Source organism: Takifugu rubripes, chromosome 14 (assembly GCF_901000725.2).
Source record: "Takifugu rubripes chromosome 14, fTakRub1.2, whole genome shotgun sequence".
Classification (NCBI taxonomy): Eukaryota; Metazoa; Chordata; class Actinopteri; order Tetraodontiformes; family Tetraodontidae; genus Takifugu; species Takifugu rubripes.
The window spans coordinates 15,756,719-15,782,216 of NC_042298.1; the positions used below are offsets into that span (position 1 = coordinate 15,756,719).

General features: G+C 52.3%; 2 protein-coding genes across 2 annotated transcripts in view; both read right to left on the reverse strand.

The window, feature by feature from the left end:
• Window positions 1-1,257: 1,257 nt before the first annotated feature.
• Window positions 1,258-8,069, reverse strand: mtnr1al (melatonin receptor type 1A like). The gene is made up of 2 exons (XM_003979781.2): window positions 7,255-8,069; window positions 1,258-2,326 (listed from the first exon to the last, which is right to left on the reverse strand). The coding sequence occupies exons 1-2, from the start codon at window positions 7,547-7,549 to the stop codon at window positions 1,557-1,559; spliced, it is 1,065 nt and encodes a 354-aa protein (XP_003979830.2). The 5' UTR covers window positions 7,550-8,069; the 3' UTR covers window positions 1,258-1,556.
• A 3,676-nt stretch (window positions 8,070-11,745) lies between these two features.
• fat2 (FAT atypical cadherin 2) overlaps window positions 11,746-25,498 on the reverse strand; it is a 43,887-nt gene continuing 30,134 nt past the window's right edge. Inside the window, 12 exon segments of the mRNA XM_029847253.1 lie at window positions 11,746-12,971; window positions 15,346-15,626; window positions 16,196-16,344; window positions 16,424-16,523; window positions 17,008-17,161; window positions 17,562-18,006; window positions 21,313-21,470; window positions 22,181-22,381; window positions 22,499-23,099; window positions 23,902-24,099; window positions 25,216-25,359; window positions 25,439-25,498. The exon segment at window positions 25,439-25,498 is cut by the window's right edge and continues 78 nt beyond it. Of these exon segments, the coding sequence (XP_029703113.1) occupies window positions 12,475-12,971; window positions 15,346-15,626; window positions 16,196-16,344; window positions 16,424-16,523; window positions 17,008-17,161; window positions 17,562-18,006; window positions 21,313-21,470; window positions 22,181-22,381; window positions 22,499-23,099; window positions 23,902-24,099; window positions 25,216-25,359; window positions 25,439-25,498 (2,988 nt within the window). The 3' untranslated portion in view covers window positions 11,746-12,474.

Here is a 25,498-nt window from a genome sequence, read left to right on the forward strand (position 1 = left end):
CCGTCGTTTAACATTCCTAGGAATTCCGATCAGGAGGTTTTACAGATGTGGCTGCGTCACCTTGCAGCCTCCATCACTCTGGAATTCTCTGGTATTTACACATCGTTTGCATCAGTAAATAGACGTATTACAGCCACATAATCACTTCTCCTATATTCAGATTGGATTTTCCTGAATAAAATGATCCAATTATTCCTGCATTAGGTTTGTATATTGTAAACAATTTAAGAAACATTAGCGAGTGATGGTTAGCTTAGCATAACCATAGCATAGCATGGAGGAAATGGTGCCAACATTTCTCAGAAAACTCTTCTCGTGCTTCGGATGTGTGGCATAAAGGTTAGATGAGCGATGCAGATGCTGTAAATCATCGTTTGGCTTCTGGCTAAATTAAAAAGACGGATTGTGAATAAACTATTTCTCGAACGGCCTTCGCTGGGTTTGGAACCGGCAACAGTTGGGCTGAAAAAGAGGCGTCATAAATATGCAACAGTGACGTTTCCAGGAGTGTGAAACACAGTGATGTGGTCAGATTAGCTGTGGAGCATCCAGAATGAATCACTCCTCCTCCCCGGTGTCGCCGTCTTCTTTGATATTCAGATGAAAGCGTAAAGTAAATGTGATCAGTTCCAGGAGTGCGTGTGAGCGCTGGTGCCTGATGAATGTTCTGGAAACACCTCCTGGGCTGGGAGCCGAACACTGCTCACCATTAGCATGAATGGGACACATCTCCAGGTCGTCCCAGGAGGCTCGCGTTGCCTTCATGCTCCTCACGGAGTTCCCAGAGGGTCAGAGGGAACCTTCCACATGCTTCTCTCTGAGTCTTTAAAACAAAAACACAGGTTCTTTTCTGGGCTCCTCGATGTCATTTTACAGTGTCGAGGTCTTTGAAGGTCCACATCTGATGCCTTTAGGGCAAAACAATGCAAATAAATCACAATAAATAATATTTCAAATAACCTGTTACAGAAAATGCCCCTGAACGCAACAGTGTAGCTGATGTTTGACCTCCAGGATAAAGTGGGAACGGTTCCCTCAGCATGGCCTCTGCCTGTCTGTCTGTCTGCCTGTCTGTCTGTCTGCCTGTCTGTCTGTCTGTCTGCCTGTCTGTCTGTCTGTCTGCCTGTCTGTCTGTCTGTCTGTCTGTCTGTCTGTCTGCCTGTCTGCCTGCCTGCCTGCCTGCCTGTCTGTCTGTCTGCCTGTCTGTCTGCCTGTCTGTCTGCCTGCCTGCCTGCCTGCCTGCCTGTCTGTCTGTCTGCCTGTCTGTCTGTCTGCCTGTCTGTCTGTCTGCCTGTCTGTCTGCCTGTCTGTCTTTTCCTCCCTCCCTTTAGTTCAACACAGTTTTGGATTCATCAAAAATAATGAATCCCGATGTTGGAATGATCCAACATCCAGTTCAATGAGTTACAGAATAATTCCTGACTCTGTAGGACAGAAGGTCCTGATGAAACATTACTAAGTTTTGACTCTCGGTTCCGTGAAGGCATCACGATGGCTCTCGTTGTTGCGTCTCTGGACACCTTCTCAGCCTCCAGCTCCAGGACCGAGCAGTGGTCTCAGCAGCGGAACTTGAAGACGATCAGAACAATCCTCTTGTACTCCTTCCTGAAGTTGTGGTTCAGGGCCCCGTAGACCACGGCGTTGAGGCAGCTGTTGAAGTACGCCATGAAGTAGCTGGCTGTGAAGAGCCACTCGGGAATGTCCTGGCTCAGCCTGGGCTCCAGCGCCACCGCCAGGCCGATGAGGTTGAGCGGCGCCCAGCAGACGGCGAACAGCACAAAGACCACAAACATGGTGAGGAAGTTGCGGAGGTCGTGCGGTTTGATCTTTGGCCGCGAGTCTGGCTTCACCCTCCTCCGCACCTGGATGACCAGGATCCAGATGCGCAGGTAGCAGTAGGTGACGATGCTGATGGGCAGGATGAAGTGCACCACCACCACCGTGATGGTGTAGAGCGAGCTCACCGACTGGGCGAAGGTGCAGGAGTACACCCTGGGGTCGTACTGGAGGGACTCCACGAACCAGTTGGGCACGATGGCGAGGACGGTGAGCGCCCACACCAGCGCCACGTAGCACAGGGTGTTGCTGCTGGAGAAGAGCCTGTCGTACTTCAGGCTGTGGCAGATGTAGCAGTAGCGGTTGATGGCGATTCCCGTGATGTTGAAGATGGAGCCGATGACGCTGAGGCCCATCAGGAAGCCGCTGATCTGGCAGTGGATGTAGCCGGCGATCCAGCCGTCGTGGAAGATGGCGGTCAGGACCAGCGGGTACGGATAGAGGGCCACCACCAGGTCAGCCAGAGCCAGGCTCACCACGAAGGCGTTTCCTGCAGGGACCAGGAGAAACGTGCCAACAATTAAAGCGATTAACTAAAAATGGTTTGAATCCGTTTGTGCAGCCTTGATTCTGCTGCTGTTGGTCAAACACGGAGGTTCTGGAGGACAATGAGGAGTCCGTTCAAACGGACACATTAGTAAAGGCAGCCGAGCGCTGGGCTGGAACATCGGAGCTCAACTGATACGGAGGTGGTTCACAAGAGGTGTAGAAACAGGATCTGGACGAAGAAAAGACCCAATAAAGAGGAGAACATGGAGTCAGGAGATAAGGCAGCTGCTCCTCAAGGCTCCTCATGGCTGCTGAGGTGTCTCCACCATCAACACCAGCAGCACCGGAACGCTGCTCCAGGACACGCTTAGCATAGCAACCGGCATGCTAACCACGACTCAAGGATCAATCAAGAAGAAAGAGTCCTACCGAGGACATGAGGGAAAGACCTGAGTGGTGAGCCATACACCTCATTTTAGAGAGGCTAATCTAACTGGTTATACTGGGGCAGAGAGGCTAATCTAACTGGTTATACTGGGGCAGAGAGGCTAATCTAACTGGTTGTACTGGGGCAGAGAGGCTAATCTAACTGGTTATACTGGGGCAGAGAGGGTAAATTAACTGGTTATACTGGGGCAGAGAGGCTAATCTAACTGGTTATACTGGGGCAGAGAGGCTAATCTAACTGGTTGTACTGGGGCAGAGAGGCTAATCTAACTGGTTATACTGGGGCAGAGAGGCTAATCTAACTGGTTATACTGGGGCAGAGAGGGTAAATTAACTGGTTGTACTGGGGCAGAGAGGCTAATCTAACTGGTTATACTGGGGCAGAGAGGGTAAATTAACTGGTTATACTGGGGCAGAGAGGCTAATTTAACTGGTTATACTGGGGCAGAGAGGGTAATTTAACTGGCTATACTGGGGCAGAGAGGGCAATTTAACTGGTTATACTGGGGCAGAGAGGGTAATTTAACTGGCTATACTGGGGCAGAGAGGCTAATTTAACTGGTTATACTGGGGCAGAGAGGGTAATTTAACTGGTTATACTGGGGCAGAGAGGGTAATTTAACTGGTTATACTGGGGCAGAGAGGGTAATTTAACTGGTTATACTGGGGCAGAAAGGGTAAATTAACTGGCTATACTGGGGCAGAGAGGGTAAATTAACTGGTTATACTGGGGCAGAGAGGGTAAATTAACTGGTTGTTATTATCTCTCCTAGTTGCACTAAGCTCCGCCTCCACCCACCTCCTGGTTGTTGAGGGGCGGAGCCTCAGTGCTGATAACACACCGGTTGTTTTAACTGGTTATACTGGGGCAGAGAGGGTAATTTAACTGGTTATACTGGGGCAGAGAGGGTAATTTAACTGGTTATACTGGGGCAGAAAGGGTAAATTAACTGGTTATACTGGGGCAGAGAGGGTAATTTAACTGGTTATACTGGGGCAGAAAGGGTAAATTAACTGGCTATACTGGGGCAGAGAGGGTAAATTAACTGGTTATACTGGGGCAGAGAGGGTAAATTAACTGGTTGTTATTATCTCTCCTAGTTGCACTAAGCTCCGCCTCCACCCACCTCCTGGTTGTTGAGGGGCGGAGCCTCAGTGCTGATAACACACCGGTTGTTTGTGGCGTTATCAGAGCAGCTGAACTTCACACCATCATGAGGAGTTCACACAGGATCACGACAAACATTTCTGAACCAGATTCATTTCCTCCGTGGGGACGTGAGGTCGGAGACCAGCCCAGCGCTTGAGTCTGGAACGCCTCAAGCGTTGGGCGGGGGTGCAGGGGCTCGCCGGTGCTGGAAATTCAAACAGACAGACTTATATAAGATGATAAAGTGTGGAAGCAGTAGAAGGAAATTAGATATAATAAATCAGGCGTGGCAGCTCCGTGGCTGCTGGCTGAACCCTGCCGGACCCGGTGGGCCGGGACACGTTGGGACCAGGTAAGACATGAGGAAATGGAAGGTCCCGATTTAGTGTTGGACCACGTGCTGTTGGGCAGATGTCTGCAGGGCTCCTCACACCTGTTGCTAAGCTCTCTACCAGCGTCTGCGCTTGGTCTCATTGGAGCTGATCCTGATCCATGTTGTGTGTCCTGGTTCTGAGACCTCAGCGCCCCCCCCCCCCCCCATCCTGCTGGTTTCCAGTTGGTTGAGAGCAACGCCCTGAGAAAGCTGCTCATCTTTGGGAGCAGAACCAACCTTCCTCCTGCTCTGACCGGACTCCAACTGTGTGGAGCTGCTGACGTTCACCACAGCAGGTCTGGTGGTGTTTAATTACCTGTGGTGGAGAACAAAACAATCATCTGGTTTGTGCTTAATTAGCAGTCAAAAGTTTCACCAAAGCTTCTGTCCTAAGGTGGACACTGTTGACCCTTTAGCACTGTCCCACTGTAGCTCCTGCTAGCATGCTAACAGCCCTGCAGGTGCCAGCGAGGAACCGATTTCCCAGGAGATCCGGTTGCCTCCTCGGTCTCTCCTCCAGGGAAACTTTTCCTTTTCTGCAGGACCTCAGGAGTTTGCTTCAGTTTTTCCAAAGTGGTGGATGTTTGATGTCTCAGACCCTGAAGACTCTCAAACATCTGATCATCTGAAACGGGTCCTCTCACCATTCAGGTGCAGGTGAGCGCCGGGTGGATCAGGACGTTTGGGTCAGAGAACCTCACCTGCACTGGACTCCAAACACAATGTTCAGCGTATTCTTCTGTTTTTGGTTTGGGACAAATCCAGCTTCTTGTCCTGGTTCTTCTTTGAAGTCTCACAGATTTTCGACCCTCCTTGGGGTGCCCCAGGGCCCCCTCATGGGCCCTCGTGGTATTGGACAGGGTGGAGCGGGCTCCTCTACAGTCGGTCAGTATTCCAGCGTTCAGGCTGGTTCTTTATTGCACTTTTTTCTATTAATGTTTGCACTCTGATGTTCAACTTTGGACTTGTTTCATATGGAATCACATCCCAAAACTCCCTTTTTGGTTGGTGATCAGCACTTTTTTATGTGAGAAACCCAAATCTGCACATTCCTGAATAATGAGGGTTGCAGCAATAATCTGAGACAGAGGATCATCTGATGACAGACGAACCCCGGTCCTCCGCTTCAGTGGAGCCGGAGATCGATAAGAACTCCCTCATCATTCATGTTTCTGCAAATCGATATTTGTACGGATGCAGATTTTTTTCGGACTAGTTCGCCCAGTCGAGGAAACGAAGCTCCGTCCAGTGATTCCTCGGAGTCGACCAGCGAGTGTGAAGAGTTTCCATCGTCGCTCCGACAGAAGGTCCCCGGTGACCGGTGCTGATGTGCCCCACTGGGGAGGAACGAGCTCTGAGGGGGCTTAAATGAAGATCAGCTGGCAGCAGATGGGGACATGATGGGAAATTAAGGAGAAGATGAGGGCAGAAAAGAATAGAATGGAGAGAAAAGTGAGGGAGTTGATAGGGAAGGAGGGAAGGATAAAGAAGAGGAGGCTGAAGAGGGAGAAATCAATGAAGAGGGAAGGTGAGCAGAACCTACAGGACTGGAGTGCAGATGGAGGAAAATTGGAGAGACGTGTATGAAAGATGGGCTGAACACGGGAAAAGACGGGATGGAATGAAGCCGAGAAGATGGGAGAGGACGGGGGGGGGGGGGGGGGGGGGGGGGGGGGGGGGGGGGGGGGGGGGGGGCAATCAGGAGGAGGCAGCAGAAGAAATGAGAGCAGACAACGATTCACCAGAAGGATCCTTCAGACTGGAGAAAAGGCAGGAAGCAAATGAGGAAACCTCATGTGGCGAGTGGCCACACCGATGCTGATGGAGGTGGCAGAACGTGGCAGCTTTGGGTCGGGGGCAGGGGGTCGGGGCCCAGGAGACCACGGGGAACCAAAACAACGACCTGCTGCCGGCGGGCTCAGGTGCACACGGACCTGTGGGACCAGAGGGCGACGTCCCGTGGGAGGAACATCTGGGGCCGCTGGGACCACGTCCCTGAGCGTAACTTTGAGTTGTGCTAGAAGCTAACTGCTAATGGGGGCTAATGCCAGGTGATGTGACGTTCACAAGCCCGTCAGACGGTTGTTGGTTTGAACGTGCGTTTCTAAACGTGCGTTTCTAAACGTGCGTTTCTAAACGTGCGTTTCTTCCATCACGGCTCTTTACACCATCCAACATCACCTGTGTGTGACCATATCTGCACCGACGCAAAATGTCAGAACGTTCTCTGCCGTTTATCTTCATCAGAACACAAAATGTCAGCAGAAGGAAGTGAGGAGGAGCGGCGATATGAAGGGGGGTTGTTCTTCTCTGCTCCTCTGCTCACACATGACAGAAGCATCATCTCAGCGTCTTCTCCCTCCTCCTGCAGGAGGAACCTGCCTGATATCTTCATCTGGGATTTGACCCCACAACCTTTTGACATTTGCTGTCTTCCTGCCGAGGCTCTGACACTCATCACTGAGCTCTTTCTTCAGAACTGATGGGGGGGGGGACACACGTCTACTCTTCCTCCTCCTCTTCCTCCTCCTGCTCTACTCTTCCTCCTCTACTCTTCCTCCTCCTCCTCCTCCTCCTCTTCTTCCTCCTCCTCCTCCTCCTGCTCTACTCTTCCTCCTCCTCTTCCTCCTCCTCCTCTTCCTCCTCCTCCTCTTCTTCCTCCTCCTCCTCCTCCTGCTCTACTCTTCCTCCTCCTCTTCCTCCTCCTCCTGCTCCTCCTCATTTCATGAAGAACAGAACTGGCTTCTGTGGATATTCTTATTGATATTTTTATTGATATTTTTATTCCAAACCCACTTCGGGATCAATAGACTGAATTTGCTTTGTTGTAACGCAGCTTTATGCGCAAGTTTGATCGGACTGAAATGACTTAAAATCCACTAAATTATATTTACACTCATTCAAAATAAAACCACAAACCGAAGTTGAGTTTAAATATAGAATAGAAACATCCGTCTACCTGCTTTCCGGAGCTTCCGGTTCCTGAACACGGACACGATCACCAACAGGTTCCCGATCACGTCCACCACGATGGTCGTGATCAGGACTCCGGCCAGAACCGCCAGCGCCCAGGGGAAGGACCGGTGCTGCCCCGGGGCGCCCTCCTCCCCCGCCCCCGCCGTGGCGTTGCGGGGCAGCAGGGTCCCCGCCACCCCGGTGGGCTCGTGCTCCTCCGGGGACATCAGCTGCGCCAGGTGCCTCGGGTCGACGAGTCGCATCGGGTCGTGGTCGTGCAGGGTCGGTCCATGCAGCATCGCGCACGGCGGCTGTGCGCGGGGTGAAGGCGGGAGCTGGGGCTCCGTTACGGAGTCATCCCGGACGTTTTAAATGCTAATGAAGCAGCAGCGGCACGAGGCGCAGGTGACCCCTGACCGGGAGGAGAGCCCCCCCACACCGCGTCACCACCGGAGAGCTCGACAGTCCGCACGGACGTGACGCCTTTTCAAAACTACTTTTCTTTCTTTTCCTTTTTGCATCCCTCTCTCAACATCGCGGGTCGGGTCCCGTCGGGTCGGGTCGGGTCGGGTCGGGTCAGGGGCGGCGGTGGAGCTCAGGGCATCTGTGCGTCCTGACGCGCGGCATCACCGGACACCTCTGACCGACCGCTCCAGTCAGCATTTAAACCCAGCACAGCCACGGGGCTCACACACCCCCCACACACACACCCCACACACACACCCCGACGCGCGCGCACACGCGTTTCCCAGTTTGACGCGGACGGAAGTGGCTTCAGTTTGTGAATCAGGATCTGGAGCGACGACGCTGCCAGTGAGAGTTCCCATCTGGTTCCCTCCCCCTTATTCATGATTCCAGAGCTGAGACGCCCCCTCCCTCCCCCCCCCCCCCTCTAGAAATGACTTCAGTCACATGACTGAAATTATGTTTTTCCTCAGATTAGACTCATTCTGATTGGACCAGTAACAGATTTAAACTGGTTTCTCTCTCATACTGGGACTCCTGTGTTTTCAGTGCTGATTCAGACACACACACAGAGACACACACACAAACACACGCACACACAGAGACACACACGCACACCCACAGAGACACACACACAGACACACACCCACACACAGACACACAGAGACACACACGCACACCCACAGAGACACACACACAGACACACACCCACACACAGACACACAGAGACACACACACCCACAGAGACAGACACGCACACACAAACACACGCACACCCACACAGAGACACACGCACACACACAAGCACACACACAAACACACAGAGACACACACGCACAGACACCCGCACACACACGCACACACACACAAACATACCCACACACAGAGACACGCACACACACACACACGATGCACAGGAGCGAGAGAGAGAAAAGTTAATTTAATTTATCTTCATTTATTATTTATTTTAGAGTCGTTTCATGTGACGTGAAAACGTGAGGCTAATGCTAAGCTAACAGCAGCCCAGCTTTGGCGAGTGGCTTCTTTTTCCTGGGTGATTCTTCTTCATCATCATCATCGTCATCCTCTATACGTCACTACAGTTGATATATAAAAAACATGAAAACATTCATTTTCACCCCACAGGTAATAACACGCAGACGGGAAGCATCCGGACGGAGGTGAGCAACATTCTTATTTCAGGCTGGAATATTTTCTGTGGGCTCACTTATAGATTTCCTTTATTCCCATCATTCCGAACCATTTCCTGCTTCCATAAGTCACCTATTGTTTCCCTTCTATACAATCTACGCTCACGGCAGAATCAGGGGCAATTTTCCCAGAATTCCCTGCAGTCTGGCACCAGAGGTGAAACAGGTTTCTCCTGACCTTTGACCCCTGCCCACCTTGCTCACAATGTCCACAATCAACATAGAACAGCACGGGAATTACTCTGCTGTCCCCACAATAACAGTTATTCCAACAGAGAACACACACACACGTAGATAACAGGGCAGTCCATCAGTTGTGGTGTGTGTGTGTGTGTGTGTGTGTGTGTGTGTGTGTGTGTGTGTGTGTGTGACAGAATAATGGTAATTTAGGTGTGTATGAATGTGTCCAGACTGCATATTTAAGGCTTTGCTGACCTCTGACCTGCATCAGGGTCACTCTTGATGGACGTCGGCGTATTTGTGAAGGTCGTGAGGGTCACTGAGCAGTTTAATGACCATAGAATCCTAAATGTGTAATAAGCAGCCGCCTCACACTCACAGACGTCGTCATAACCTGCTTTTTCTGTGTTTTACCTCCCAGATATTTAAGAGCAAGGCGAACGTTTGTTGCCGTAGAACCAGCGACCTTGTTCTTGTGTATCGACAGTTCTCACGACGTTACTTTCACCATGTTTCTGCTTGGATTTAGTCCCTTGAACCTTTAACAACGTGGAACTCAAACTTTGATAAGACCCCTTTAAAGTGCCTGGAACACAGAATTTTAATGTTAGCTTCCTCCTATTAGCAGCGTGTTGCTGTGTTTATGATGTTATGATGTTACTGTGCTACAATCAAGCAAACACCTGTAGATTTGTGTTTCTGGGACAAAAGAAGAAACTGGAAAAAAGAAAAAAGCTTATTCTTGTATTCCGCAGACATGCTAGCTGTTGTACTGTGCTAACACGATAAAGTAGACAGAATCAGTTTGTTCTTCATAATCTTTGACGTGTGTGTGATCTTAATAATAACCAGGTTAGCTGATCTGACCATCATCTGTTGGGGCCTCGAGACAACAACCTGAAGTTGTGCTGTCAGAGCATCAATGTTGCATCCCGCCACTAGAGGGGGACAGAGATGAGTTTGTGTTATCTGTCAGAACGGAATAAATTATCTTGGAATAAATGCCGTTTTCACTCATTTATTGGGACTGTTGAGGCAGCTGGAGAAACAAGTTGGAGCTAAAGTTTTGTTCTAGTTGCCTTTGTGAAGTTTTGAACAGTCGGGAGCTGCGATCATTTATGACACTTATGCCGACTTTTCCTCCGAATCTCGTTTCCCATCAGGACTGAGCCGTATTTAGGGATTAAGAGGAAAACTCCCTGAAACGTGCCAGCTCTAATTCTCCTTTACAACCTGATTTGCTGTATTTGACGCCATCAACGCCTCCGTCTTCCTCAGCTGTGGATCCGTCCACACCAAGAACCGTTTAAAGCAGATGACTCGGTTCCGATGCTGGTCACAGCACAAATCCTGAAGCTAGTGCGTCCCGCGCTGTCTCGCCGTGGTCAGACCACAGCGATTTCACGTCTCCGTGATTGACGAGGCCGATTGAAAGCTGCTTGGATCAGTTAGGAAGCCTCACAGCTGGAGGCTAAGCTAGTGTTGCTACTGTCGGTTATTACTGGATTCAATATTCATATTTCTAATGCTAATGTTTCAGCAGCATCGTTTTTAGAAAGAGAATATTGTCTCATGTCACGTTTACATTTAGCTTTAAAATTTGATATGATACTGTAAATTATGTCACAAAGTGCTAATGTAAATGTGTCGAGTTAGTGTGGAAATTGCATTAATCACCACTAAAAATGATCTTTTGTTGAAATATGTTGAAGGCCAAAGTCTCACTACCTGTAGAATGAACCACTGGAACTAGCATGCTAACGCCACGGCTGCTTGCTATGCTAACGCCACGTGCTCGTGAATCCCTCTCGTGGAACAACAATCCAACAGGCTTTTACGATGCAGGTGTTAAAAAACTTCCTCCTGTGTGTTTGGTTTTTATCTTCTTCCATCTGTGTGATGCTAGCTGTAGCAGAATTCTTAGGTTTATATCCCGGGAACACCACCGTAAAACCCGCAAACCACCGTTTGTGACGCAATTCTAACTTTAATTCATCCCAAACGGGATGTCGAAGCCCGGTCCACGATCCAACCGGGTTTCCGAACTACCGGGTGGAAAACTCGCCTGAGGACCGAAAACCCGGCTGGATCCCGGAGGACTGGGTCCGACACCCGAACCTAGCAGCAGCAGCTAACGTCACAGCTAATTAATGACAATAACATACATGTAAAAACACTTCTGTGCACTCAAAAAACTGAATTCGATGAGAGACGAAACCTTTAATACGATACAGATGTTTATGCTAGCTATTGCTATATTCCCCGCGCTCATTGGCCATATTGTCGATTTGCGTAGCCACGTGCGTTGATTGGCTGTAAGGCGGCACGTGAGAAGCTGCGTAAAAAGGAGCGTCGTTCGCGCGCTGGCTGTTATTAATGGCGGTTATTAATTATGGCGTGTGATGGAGGAACACGTGATTTTAGTAGTTGTGACCTCACATCTCCAGAGGAAACTGATCATTAGAGAAGTCTGGAGAAAACTTTGGGACGCTTCATTCAATTAAAACACACGCGCGCGCACGCGGTACCTGGCTCTCATTGGGAGCCTTTTAAGCAGCTAGCTCGTGCAGCTAGCTCGTGCAGCTAGCTTCTCCGGCGCTGGAAGCAGCTGCTGTAGGTTAATTAGGAGGCAGCTGAAGTTGGAATAATAGATCACATCTTTATTCATCTAGACATCAATTAACAGCATCTGAATAAAATCTCTCACAGAGAAACCACAGTCAAACATGGGGAGACCCACATTCTTACAAAAATAAGCTCTGAAATGAATAAAAACACATCTAAGTTACATTCACGTGAAGCCACAACAGCAACCAAACACGACCGTTAGCAGGAAGTCACAGTTCAACGACGCCGGGGAGTTTTTACAGCCACGGAACTACGAGAGAATCTGCAGATTATTACATTTATTATGAAACGTCAGCATCCTGAGGGCAGCGCGTTGAAGCGTCTCCACTTTCATGGACTTTTCTGGTGCTGCTCAACCCTCTTGAAGCTGCATTTTGGATGTTTTTCTGCTGAAACACTGCAGAGAGGAAGGAAACACTGAAACCACGGCGTCCTCAGAGGATCCAGCCCTCGTCCACCCAACGGGAGCGAAGTGCTTGTCTGTCACGCACGGAGACGGTCCACCGGTTGTCATGGCGACGCCGTTTAGAAGCTGTTGTTAAAGGGGTCCTTTTAAATAGCAGAGAGGCAAACGGCTGAACTACAGCTGAGTCAGAGGTCGGGTCCTGGAGGTGATTTTCTGGGAGTTTGGGACTGAACCAAGTGCACGATGAAGTTCCCCCCGGTGGGTTCAGAGAGAACGGCGCTGATCCGAGAACAGGTTCAGCGGAGCACCCTGTCGTGTTAGCGAGGACCCGGGGCTAAAACATGACCTCCTCACAGCTCCCGTAATCACTCTCCACCATGCTGGACCTGTCGTAGGCGCGCAGGTTCTGCCCCACGGGTCTGGTCTGAGGTTGGGCCGGCTTGGGGGACATCGGCGAGGCGGCTCGCTCCGGGTAGGACGGCATGGCCACGTTCATACGGAGGCTGAGCCGCTTGTAGCTGCTGGAGTTGCTGTCCAAGCTGCGCGTGCGCTGGGTGGGGTAGTAGCCCACGGCCGAGTACTCGTTGGGACACTGGGACCTGGGAAGAGGAAGCCCGTCCGGACCCAGGAAGTCGTCCAGGTTCTGGTTGCTGTAGCAGGGAGGCAGAGGAGCACGGCGGTCACAGCGATCCAGCGGGAACGGGAAGCCGCCGAATCGAGAGTTCCTGCGTGAGTCCAGAGTGGAGGTGGAGCAGGTGTCCTCCACGATGTCAAACTGGGGGAACTCCTGGACCACTGGACGGCCGTAGTAGTCAGGATCAGCCGGGTAGACTGTGGACAGACAGACGGACAAACGTCAGCACACATGTCGGAATGACTGAACCCGCTCCAAACCATCGATCACCAAGGCTATCAGAGAGCCGAGGATCGTTACTGGAGCTGAGGAGGCCTGGTCTGTTACCCTTAGCTTAGAGCTTAGCTCCGGAGCTCATCTTAGCTCCAGAGATGTTGCTTAGCTCCAGAGCTCTGCTTAGCTCCAGAGCTCTGCTTAGCTCCAGAGATCAGCTTAGCTCCAAAGCTCTGCTTAGCTCCAGAGCTCTGCTTAGCTCCAGAGCTCAGCTTAGCTCCAGAGAGAGGAGGCTATACAGATTGTAGATGCTAAAAACTGAAGCCTCAAAGTTCCTGAACCGAAACCTGCAGCTTCAGGAATGATTCTTCTGGCTCCGCACGTTGACGTAGCAGCGATTCACGCTTCAGTCTCGTCTAAACGAAGCTTATTGTTCAGCCTTCGAGTGGCTTGAATGGACGCACACGACGCCAAAGCAGCAGCGTGCACGTGTGACACGCTGTCATGGAGTCAAAGCGACAGCAAATGGAGAAGCTTTAGCTCCATCTGACTGTAAATAAAGATCAATCATGGATGTTGTTCAACCTCAACAGAACCTTCAGCTGCTCTTTATGGAGCAGATGTCTGCTGGCAACCATCCCATCAGGAATAAAAGCAGGACTTCTGTAGCACCGAGGCCACGCCATCATCTTCTCTGTGGGGGGTCCAGACTGTCCAGAAGCCACTAAGATCAGAGCAGAGCAGATTGTTGCTTTTCTTTGTGTCCCAGAATCCCACTGGTGACTTTCTCAGAGACATCAGATCATGTCAGTGAACCCAAGATGGACGAGAAAGTTTGTCTCAGTTGGTTGACTTAAGAGGACACAAGACAGGAAACGTCTCCACTGAGGAGACGGCTGGTGGTGAGAGTGAAGCCAGAGGAACCAGAGGGAGGAGAAGGAGGAAGGAGTTCTAACGTTGGCCACAGGTAGATACCGAGGTGTTCCAGGCTGGAGCTTCCGGTTCTTCTCCGAATGAAACATCAAAGAGTGCCGTGATGAATGCCGGCAGCCTCCGGGCGGCTCACTTCGGTGGGCGGTGTGTAGAAAGTGGAACCAAAAGTCATAATTAGAGACCGACTCGTGCTCAGGACGCCTGCAGCGGGCGGCCGCGGAGCTCTGACGGCGTCAGGATCCATCAACGTTTCCCAGCAACGTGGGGAAACATCTGAGAGCTGCTGAGAGAAGCTAACAGAGCAGCTAACAGAGCAGCTAACAGAGAAGCTAAGAGAGAAGCTAACAGAGCAGCTAACAGAGCAGCTAACAGAGCAGCATTTAGGCAGTCGGGGCTCAGACAACACGTCTGAAGACGCGCCTTCATCTGATCCTGGATCCATCAGAACCACCTGACCTGGTCCAGGGAAACGTAATCATGAAGGACGGCGGTGAGGTGGGGAGGTTCACCGAGGGGGGGGTCACGACAGCCCTGAGGTGTGATCGCACCACAGCTGGATCAGTTCTTATCTGATCCAAACGGCTGCACACAGAAGGAGCCGGAGGACGGACTAAAGGGGGACAAAGAGGACGTTGTTGCTCCTCAAAAGTCCCCAGACTGAAGTTCAGGTGTGCAGAAGTGCTTCAGATTCAGGAATCCTGCACTTCTTCTTCCATCCTTCCCAGAGGTGGAAACTGGCTTTGATGTTCCGAAGGTTCTGAGATAAAAGGTTTAAACCTACAAACAACCTGAGAACCACAGAGGAAGTTACCTTCAATTTCCGATTCTTCTGGCAATCAGACCTAAAATGAAGGTTTTCTGTGTGTGCGTGGTTCCATGAGAGACTGGTTGATGGGAAAATTCAGGGAAATAAGACGGAGGAGGAATATTAGGATGCAGAAGGCCGCAGAGAAAATGGAGGCAGGAACATGAACAGCTTTGTTCTCCCTGATCTCTTGGTGAGCTCTTAATCTTATTGTGAAAGGTTCTGCTCTTTAATCAGAGCTGCTGTGTTCCAGATGAATTCACAGCCAGTCCAGTTTCCCATGATGCACCTTGAGACACTGTTACGTGGTGACCTTGAGGAAGGGGAAACTTCCTGACCTTTCACTGATCGTGCGTAGCTTAGCAACACCGAGGACGCCAGGACAGGTTAGTCCCCCCGTCACTGTTGCCCAGTTGACATTTTAGCGCACGTGTTGTGCGATTAGATCGTTTTTAAAGACCTGGAATCAACGCGTTTCTTCACTCCTCCGAGGTTTAAGACGTGGGAAGAGACGCTGAACCTTCTGCTGCAGGAATAAACTCCATGTTTTCCATGATTGGTCCTTCAGATCATTGACAAGTAATTTTTATAGAATTTCAACAAAAGCAATAAATAGACACCTTCGTAGTCCATGTCCCAGTGGTTCTTCCTGATGGAGTCGTTGTCCGAGCTGGACGGAGGTCTGACGGGGAGGTTGGGGGCGACGCTGCACACCACTGGTCCCTGCGTCTTTGGGAAGGAAACCCCGCCGCCCGAAGGACCAGTGGCGCTCCCTGGACGAAGTGACCTGAAGGGTGTGTTGTCGAGGTCATTGATGGGACCGACCAGTGATCTCATCTCTACCAGGTTGACGTCCTGGTTGTCAGCTTTGGGGTTCTTCGCGAGGCTGGTCTGGAAGTACCTGTGTGGGGAGCAGAATTCTGGGTTCAGTTCTGTCAAACGGGAATATCTGACATACGATGATGCAACAAGGACATTTCAGACATAAACAGTGTCGCGTCTCGGTGCGGAGGAACACGTCGGCGCCCCCTGTTGCCAGGCAGGTGTAATGCAGTCGCTCTGAGACCAGGATTGGCTCCTCGTTCTTCTGGTTGGTTACACATGCTCAGTTCAACTAGACCACATCGGTACTCAGATTGTGTCTCATTTCCACCGTCAGAAAGGAAAGTCTGACACGTTTCCCATAGATTCCCCTTCCCAACTTCCCTCCACTGTCTCTCAGATGTCCTGCAGGGTCGGACAGATATGAAAGAGGCCACCGCCCCCCCGCAGGAGCAACCCTAACCCTAACCAGAGGATGAACAGCCCACCACAACGATGAACGAAGGAAACGTTTGGGACCAACATCCCGGTGCCACATATGAAAAAAACTGCCCAAGAGCAAAGGTCATAGGTTCAAATGTTCCTGCAGCTTTGATAATCTACAGGAAGTGAGCGTGAGCACGGATCAGAGATCCTTTATGATCTCACCCGTTGGAGTCCTGGACACAGACGGGCCGTTTCTTCTTCTGCTGGATGTATCTCTTCCTGATGCAAACAAACAGCGCCACCAGGAGGAGGAGCCCCAGCACACTGGCGCTGATCTCCATGATCTCCATGTGGCCGATCATGGCAGAAACCTGGAGGGATTGAGGATAAGTCAGGATTTGGTGGTAGGGCTGGGGGCCTCCACTGGCTGTTGGGTCAGTTCTGGCCGACCTGAGGCAGCGGGTCGCAGTGGAAGGTGCCATCAGCTGCTCTACAGGCGAAGCCTCCAGGACACGGACTGGACGAACACACATCCACCTCGTTGTGGCACCTGCAAAACATCCGTGCATCAATGTGAACGCTTGGACTCCCCTTTTTTAAACAGCCACCCTCTCTGGACAGAGATGTGGTTCCCTTTAACAGGAACCAACCTCCCACCATGGTGAGCTGGACTTCATGGTGCATCACAAAGCGTTACATCCACTCAGAATAACGTCAGTGGAGAGTTGGAACCATTGATGCCAACGTCTACATCTGCTGTTGCCATGGCTACAGGTGTTGCTGTAGCATTGTGCGTTCATTTTATCACAATAAAAAGGTTAATCGGAAAAGTGGCTTTGTCTCTGGAGTCCTTGGTGGTGTCTGAAGTGTTGTCAGCTCTCCTTTACTGTGAGGAGGACTTTTAAAAGCCCCCACCCCCCAGAAAGGACCGTTACAGGAACCTTCCCAGCCCCCCAGCACCCGGTCGGTCAAGAAAGGGTCAAAAAAGCTAAAGAAGGTGGATGACTGGGTGGAATCTGCCGGTTTGGGATTACCGTGCGTCGGCGTCGTCCAGCGAGCAGTTACACATGTAACCCTGAGTCTTGGGCACACACACCCGGCCGCGGGCGCACGGCTGGGACACACACGGGTTGTCGGGCAGCTCGCAGCGGGCGCCGTGGAAGAGTCCTGCACACCTGCAGCGCGGCCCTGCAGAGAGGATGAAACACACCCACACACATGAGACGAGGGCCCAGGCCAGCGACCCCCCCGGCAGCACGCCGACACGCAGGAAAGGTCGGGCTGAGAGCGCCAGGACGCGGCCGCGGCTCCGCCAGAGGAACGCCTGAAACGTCACACAGTCGAAGCTGGTTTGGGGGAGGAGAAGATGGATGAAGCTGAGAGCTTCTGTCCTGCCCCCTTCGGCTCCAGCTTCAGTGGAGGGAAAAGTGAGGAGACAATGGATAGTCTGGACCTGCAGTGGGTCTGATATGGTGGTTGGGTTCTTCTGCACTCGTCTCTGAGGGACAGAGCAGAGACCCTCACGACTGCTGGGTGGACGACTGGATCACCGGGGAAGCAAACTAAAGATATGAAGGGAGGTGCTCACCTCCACCGGCGTCCTCCTCACACAGCCCTCCGTGCTGACAGGGGTTCCTGTAGCAGGCTCCGGCGCGGCTGCAGCACCGGTACACCCCAAACACCCTCCTCTTCCCCGGCCCGGTCCAGTCCCCCACGTCACCCACTCTGATGGGCTCCCCGTTGAAGGCCAGGCCTTCCAGGCAGCCGATGAAGCCGGGCAGATGTTGTGGTTCCTCTGAAGTAGAACTGGAGGCAAACAGCAAAGCACCATGGGAACGCAGCATCCGACAGGGCTCGGTCAGGGCCACCGAGGCCGAAGGCTGCCGGTCCAGGGTCAGTCTAAGGGCGCTGGAGTTGACCTCAAGCAGGACGCCGTGCCACTGGCCGTCTGAGACGGGTTCGGAACTGATCGTTAAGGACCCAGAAGCTGCGGCTCCACAACTGTACCTGAACCGCAGAGCGCCGCTGGTCACCTGTGGAGGGAAAAGCTGCATCATTTCCCTCATAGACACAAAAGATGGAAAGAAATGGATCCAGAGCAGGAGTGAGAAGGTGGTTCCAACATGGATAGTCCACATTCCACACATGAGAGGATGTGTAGTGATGCTGATGCTGATGCTGATGCTGATGCAGGTGCATCTCAGTAGGAAGGTGACACCAGGGTCAGACCTCTGAGGTCCAGCAGCTGACCCGTCCAGATATTAGATGATTCATCACCCACAAACCGGGCCGGACCTCATTCAGCCTGGAGCCCACTTCCTTTTATCTTAAGCAGCAGCTGCAGATCAGATGTTTGTGGCGTGAAACGTCAGATTTGGTGTGTTGGCGATGGTGTGACAGGTGATCCGATGTAACCAGCAGCCTTCCAGATGTGGAAGGAGCACGAGGACCATGAAAGCGCGTTTTCTTGGTGTGATGAGCCGTGTTTTTGCTGGAGTGTTTGGAGCCACAGGACTGAGGTGCTGAGGCTGTGGGCTCCCTGCCTGCGCCCTTTAGAACACACACGCTACACACACGCTACACACACGCTACACACACGCTACACACACGCTACACACTCAAACACTTGTTCAGTATTTCATCAACAGCAGCAGGAGCCTCTTAGCATTTCAGCACACTCAGCACCCTCACAAGCTAACAAGCCAGCAGCTATTTTCCAGGTCCTGCCTTCACAGCTCCTCACCTCTTTTACAAATCCAGATGTGGGTTTTGTAAATCACCCAGCTGGGCCTTAAAATCCATCATGCATTCTTAATCATGCTCGGCTCCTGTGTTTTTAATTGCCGCCGGATGACGAGCTTTCTTTCCTCTTTGTTTGAGCAACATATTTGCAGTTTTTTAATTTTCTGCTTCTGTGAGCGAGCATGGATGAGCTGCTCCGCCCTCGCAGGCGCTGCTCCGTTTTATGTCTCATTCCCTGCGGCAGGGCTTGGAAGCACAAGCGAGGGAAGATTAAGTTTCCAGGGATGGACCGGGGAAAAAAACCCTCCACATCCACAAAGGCCTTGGGAGGGAGGAGAAAGATTAACGCTGCTCCGACTTTGGCCGATCGTGGTGGAGATGCTGAAGTGCTGGCTCAAGAGCAAATGGAAGACGTCCGAGGCGCCAGCCGCTTGTCTTCTCATCTCCTTGACATGATAGCAGAGTGACTTATGGCATGATTTATGGGGATAACTGAGGAGAGACAGTAGAGTTCGACGTGCTCGGAGTTTTTACAGTATCAGCACGGCCGATGTGGTGCGGGAGAATCTAGCTCCGTGGGGACTGGAGCTCTACAGCATCAGTGCTTCAGGTCTCCATAAATCAGAGTGTGATCGCTGCGAGCTTCCTGCGGGGAGCTTTAATACTGCCGGCCACGGCTCAATATCCTCGTGTAGAGCTGGTGCGTGGACTCGCATACACAAGCACAGGCCGAGGGCAGCGGCGATCAGAGCTCCGCAGAGCTGCGCTGCTGGTTACTGCAGCCTGTAAGAACATGTGATAACATGGGGAGAGCTCCATGCTCGTGTCCTTCAGCCAGAACATCAACTCCTCACCAAGACCAAGCCTGATTGCATCTCATATGGAAATTCCATTTACGTAATCAGAGGGTTTCTGCTCTCATCAGCTCTAAATCAACTGTGAGGGATCGTGGACGAGGCCAGATGAATGAAATTCTTCTGAACAAAGGTGGAGTTGGTGAAATCCAGTAGAAATGTGGGAGTGGGTTCATGTTCGTGCCTGTTCTCTGGAGGATGGACGGAATTTACGGGTAAATGAAGAGAAAGAGCTTTGATGGAACTCCTCCCGTCTCAGAGGGTTGAACACAAACGTGGTCCCACTGCAGGAGAACTGCAGGAGAAGAAGTTCTCTGACGACCACGCTCCCAGATTCTTTTTGAGGTAATTTGTGCTCAGCATGAATCATGCAGGGAGCGTTGGTCTCATCTGAGAACCCAAACCCAGGAGGCAGGACCTCAGGAAACACTGAGCAGCACGTCTGAAGATCCACCAGAACCAAAACGCTGTATTGTGCGCGAGCGCACATGGAAGCCACACAAATGAGACGAGCCCACGAGGGGAAGCGAGGCGCCACGTTTCCAGTGGATGAAAGGCCCATTTTTTGTTGGTTCTCTGTTTGGAGAATTATTCATGTCTCTCAAACAACACAAATATTCAACATTCTCTTTCAGCGTTTAAGGTAGGCAAGCAGATGAACCTTCTCAGCCCGGGAAAGTCCTAAAAGAGACGAGTCCTCATTAGTCTCCTTCCTCTGGGACGCCAGCAGCATGATGCAGCCTTGAGAGCCTCCTGCTCCATTAAAGAGCAGCAAAGAGCTGATTGTCTCCAGGAAGAAGGAGAGAAGAACAAGTTAGATGTGGAAACCTCCATGGAGAACCTGTCCTGGACACGTCTGTAGATGATCCGCTCCTGCGCCTCTCTGCTGTGTCAAGAAAGTTCCAAGATGATTCCTGAGCCCGGTTCACTGGGAATCAGAGCAGCAACACACCCACAAAAGCACCAGCAAAGGTCGTCCGCTCCAGACAGAACCGGCTGGAAGTTTGGAAGAACCCAGCAGAAAAGGCGAAGCGAGGGTTCCATCAGGACTAAAAAGGGCGGTGGGATCAGAGACAAAAGCAGATGTTTCCAAAAACGTGACAGCCGGCGTGATCTGATCTCAGCCGGGATCCGACACGAATGCAAACGTGACATTTGAGAGGAGGTGTGTGTATCGTTTAAACTGGGCAGATGCGAGACCTCCGGCAGAAGAAACCAGCCGCTCTCCTGGCTCAGACGGTAAATTAGCCCAACGGCTAAAGCGCCACAGGCTGCAGAGATCAGGACTTCATCTCTCTGATCCCACAGCAGCACCAAACAACCCCGATGACTCCTCAGGAGAGCAGAACATCACAAATCACTGCTGGTCTGATTCCTGCTAAGTGAGGTGCTGCTGGCACGTGAGCGTGTGCTCGTGCTGCTCCTCAAACACCTTTAAATCTGCTGTTTTCACGTCTCTTATTCGCCACCAATGAACCGAGCTCTGCTGAACGGCTGAGAACGTGATGCTTCAGTCTGAGAACAGCACATCTGGACCTTCTGGGTTCTTCAACTTTGACAGGAAGAATTTCAGTCTTCACAGTCGAGGTCACGGTGAAGGTCAAGTGTTTTTGGAAAGAGAATCTACAGTGTCTCTGCGTCAACGCTGCTTCCTGTCACATGATCATGCATCATCTACAACATCAGCACCACCTCCCAACCCCCACCTGTCCTGTCTGGACCTCTGAACGGCCGCACAGATACCTGCAGAAGGCCCCAGTCCTTGGTGCTGTTGGTGGAGGCCAGGAGGCCTCGCTCCTGGAAGGTCTTGAAGCTCAGAGACAGTCTGAAGTTCTGGTGGTCCTCATCCATCCTGTGAAGGTACTTCAGGTAGGATTTGCCTTCAAACTTCACTGCACTTTCTGCAACATAAGAACAACCAGATGATGGATCCTGCAGGAGGTGGTTGGTCTGTTTACACGCCTGTAAACCTGGGAGGCCTCACACAGCTGTAATTATTATCATTATTAGAATATTGGAACGATGTCACTTCCGCTTTCTACAACTTCTTGTTTTACGCATGCGTAAAAGACCGAAATAAATGAGATGAGCCGGGATCCAAGCAGGAGACTTCAGTCAGTGTTCGTCGTGTTTCCTATAATCAGATTACTGCCGTTATCTGATCACTTTACAGGGATAATCTGATAAGGATCGGATTGTAACGACGCACAAACAGGCCCACTGAGCTACCAGCACAGTCCTGCTAACGATGCTAACGAGTCCAACACATTCAGGACCTGAAGATGCAGATTTAGGTGCTTTCTCAGTAAAATATGAGACGTCTGTAAGATCAGAGCAGAGTTGTGGCTCCAAAGCAGCACGAGGCTTCGTGTTAGCGAGGGTCAGGCTCGATGGTCTGACCTGCTCAGGCCTCTGTGAGGAGTTCTCTGACCTGCTCTACTAAAACATGAAGCAGACTCAAGATGTTCCTGTCAAACATCTCACGCCTCTGATCCTCAGAGCGTCGCTGGGGGGTGGAGGTCAGCAGGAGCTGGCTCCCACGCTCCCCGAGGTGTCCTGCTCGGCCCTCTGGAACCAGGACGGCGTCCTCCTCATGAGCGGACCAACGTACCGTTGCAGGGGCAGACGCTCTCCCAGCTGTGATGGGGGGTGATGTAGCTGGCCCTGGCTGTGGTGAAGTGACTCCGCAGCTCTCCGCTCAGCTGGACGGCGTTCCTGCAGCCCCGCGGAGGACAGCCGGCGCCCAGACAGCCGTTGTGCTTCACCCTGAGGAGGCGGAGCCCCAGAGAGTCCTCCATGTCCGAGAGAAGATCTGCATTAAGGGAGGGAGCTGAGGTCAGAACATCTCAACACCAGGGATCCATCACAGCTCCCAACTTCAAGGACATGATACCACATGGGGATGGATTTGGGATGTGCGTTACGTCACCTGGGAGTCTGTTGGGGGGCAGAGGCTGAGCAGGCCCAGCTGGGGTCCTCCAGACCAGCAGGACCTCCAGGTCCGTGCTGCCGTGCAGCTGCTGCAGGCTGGCCAGCTGGACCTCCTGCCTGGGGACGCTCAAAGCCAGGCCCAGGCTGCGCTGGAGGCCCCTCCAGTGGTCGCCCAGGAACTCCTCCGGCGACAGTCCCACCAGCTGAAGAGTGAGACCCAAGTCCAGCATCCTCTGGTCGGCGGCCCACACGTGAACTCTGACCCCCGTCCACACGCTGAACTTCCCGTCGGTCACGCTCACGTTCAGGGTGTAGAAGCCCTCCTCCAGGCCTCCATCTGCCCAGATTCTCCCAGTGGAGGGGTCGATGGAGAACCTCCCCTCAGCAGGGTTCTCAGAGATGAGTTTGTAGCTCAGGACATCCTGCAGGTCCTGGTCGGAGGCGTGCAGCCTGCCGATGACCTGGTTGGCAAACAGGCCTCCAGAGGTGGAGATGAAGACCTCCAGAGGCACAACGGAGGGGGGGTACCTGCTCTGCTCAGTCACATTGATGTTGACCACACAGATGGAGGACAAGGGGGGGTGGCCGCTGTCTGTCACCTGATTGGACAACACAAACATGAGCCTACAAACCTCCAGAACCGGACTGAGAACCTGACTGAGAACTGGACTTAGAACCGGACTGAGAACCTGACTGAGAACAGGACTGAGAACCTGACTGAGAACCTGACTGAGAACCTGACTGAGAACAGGACTGAGAACCTGACTGAGAACCTGACTGAGAACCGGACTGAGAACCGGACTGAGAACCTGACTGAGAACCTGACTGAGAACTGGACTGAGGACTGGACTGAGAACCTGACTGAGAACCTGACTGAGAACCTGACTGAGAACCTGACTGAGAACAGGACTGAGAACCTGACTGAGAACCTGACTGAGAACTGGACTGAGGACTGGACTGAGAACCTGACTGAGAACCTGACTGAGAACCTGACTGAGAACTGGACTGAGAACCTGACTGAGAACCTGACTGAGAACTGGACTGAGAACCTGACTGAGAACCTGACTGAGAACCTGACTGAGAACCGGACTGAGAACTGGACTGAGAACCTGACTGAGAACCTGACTGAGAACAGGACTGAGAACCTGACTGAGAACCTGACTAAGAACCTGACTGAGAACCTGACTAAGAACCTGACTAAGAACCTGACTGAGAACTGGACTGAGAACCTGACTGAGAACCTGACTGAGAACCGGACTGAGAACAGGACTGAGAACCTGACTGAGAACTGGACTGAGAACCAGACTGAGAACCTGACTGAGAACCTGACTGATTCTGTCGCTGCTCTCCAACAGGTTCTCAGGTCTGTGTCCGGTTCAGGTGGAGGAGTCATCACCGTACCTGGATCTTCAGCTGGTGATGGGCTTTGACCTTCCTCCTGAGGGGGGCAGAGAGCGACAGCAGACCACCCTGATCCACGTGGAAGCGTCGCTCCTCGTTCCCACTGACGATGTGGAAGGAGAAGGGCGGCCCGTTCCGGGGAGTGTCCCTGTCTGTCACCAGCAGCTGCAGGACGCTGCTGCCCGTGGACTCGCCCTCCTGTGGGGAAACAGTCCCGTTAAACCACTGGATCTCCTCCTGTTGGGTCTCACCTCTTTAAAAATGACCTAAGCTCCTCTGAAATATGGGTTAGAAATATCAATAGAACTTGTCTCTGTGGCTTTCATGGCCCAGTGGGATTAATAGAGAAGCCGTTATTAATCTAAAGGCGAGAGCGAATCCAAACAATAGAAGTTAATAACCGGCCCCGGCTCCAGGCTGCTCCTTTAAATTTGCAATTAGAGGCTCGATCACGCAGCGGCGCCCCGGGGGGAGAAGGCTCCGCCCATCCTGGCGCTGATTCACCCACGCTCACAGCAGATGTGCACATGTGCCTGGGCCAGTCGCTCCGGTTCACGATCTGGCTTTGCAACAGGCTGCGGGTCTCTCCTGGGGGGCCGTGGTCGGTGGGGGCTTGTTGCTCTGATGGATGTTGGGCCCGTGGACTCGTGGGGCCTCTCGTCAGAGGTGTCCTGCTTCTGGGGGGTGGGGGGCGGTGCTGTCCCTCACTGCCTGTTGCTGTGTGGACCCTCTTTGGTGGTCCACAGACTGGCTGCCCCCCCCCCAGCAGGGGGTCATTGGGTTCTCAGTCCCTCTGTGGTGCTTGTGGCCAGTTCCTGGTCCAGGGTGGGGCTACGGTTCCTGGTCCAGGGTGGGGCTACTGTTCCTGGTCCAGGGTGGGGCTACGGTTCCTGGTCCAGGCTGGGGCTACTGTTCCTGGTCCAGACTGGGGCTACTGTTCCTGGTCCAGGGTGGGGCTACTGTTCCTGGTCCAGGGTGGGGCTACTGTTCCTGGTCTTACTGATCAGTGAACCAAGCAGTAACCAAGTGTTCACAAGTATCAGGTACAACAAATGAATAATCAGGTGTGGGTCCATAGGGCCAGATACACACACACACGCACGCACACACACACACACGCACACACACACACACACACACACTCACTCACTCACACACACACACACACACACACACACACACACACACACACTGAATGAGCGCCCCCTGCTGTTAGGAGACCAGGGAGAAGATGCTGCAGCCTCCCGTCTGATCTCATCATGTTCGATGCACATTGATGACATCAGGACCTCCTGACGATGATGATGGTCGTACCTGCAGCATCAGGCTGTGGTTGACCTGCGAGAAGATCGGCGGGTTGTCGTTGACGTCCGCGACGGTGATGGTGATGAGGACGGCCGAGGACAGCGGAGGAGCGCCTTCATCTGCCGCCTGCACCGTCAGAGAGTAGTGAGGGACCTTCACAGGAGGGAGACATGAAGGTCAGTCACCTCTGCTCCTCCTGGTGAGGAATCAAAGATCCCGTAAACAAGCCGACCTCTTCCCGGTCCAGCGCCGTGGCGACGCTGATTTCTCCACTACGAGGGTGGATGGAGAA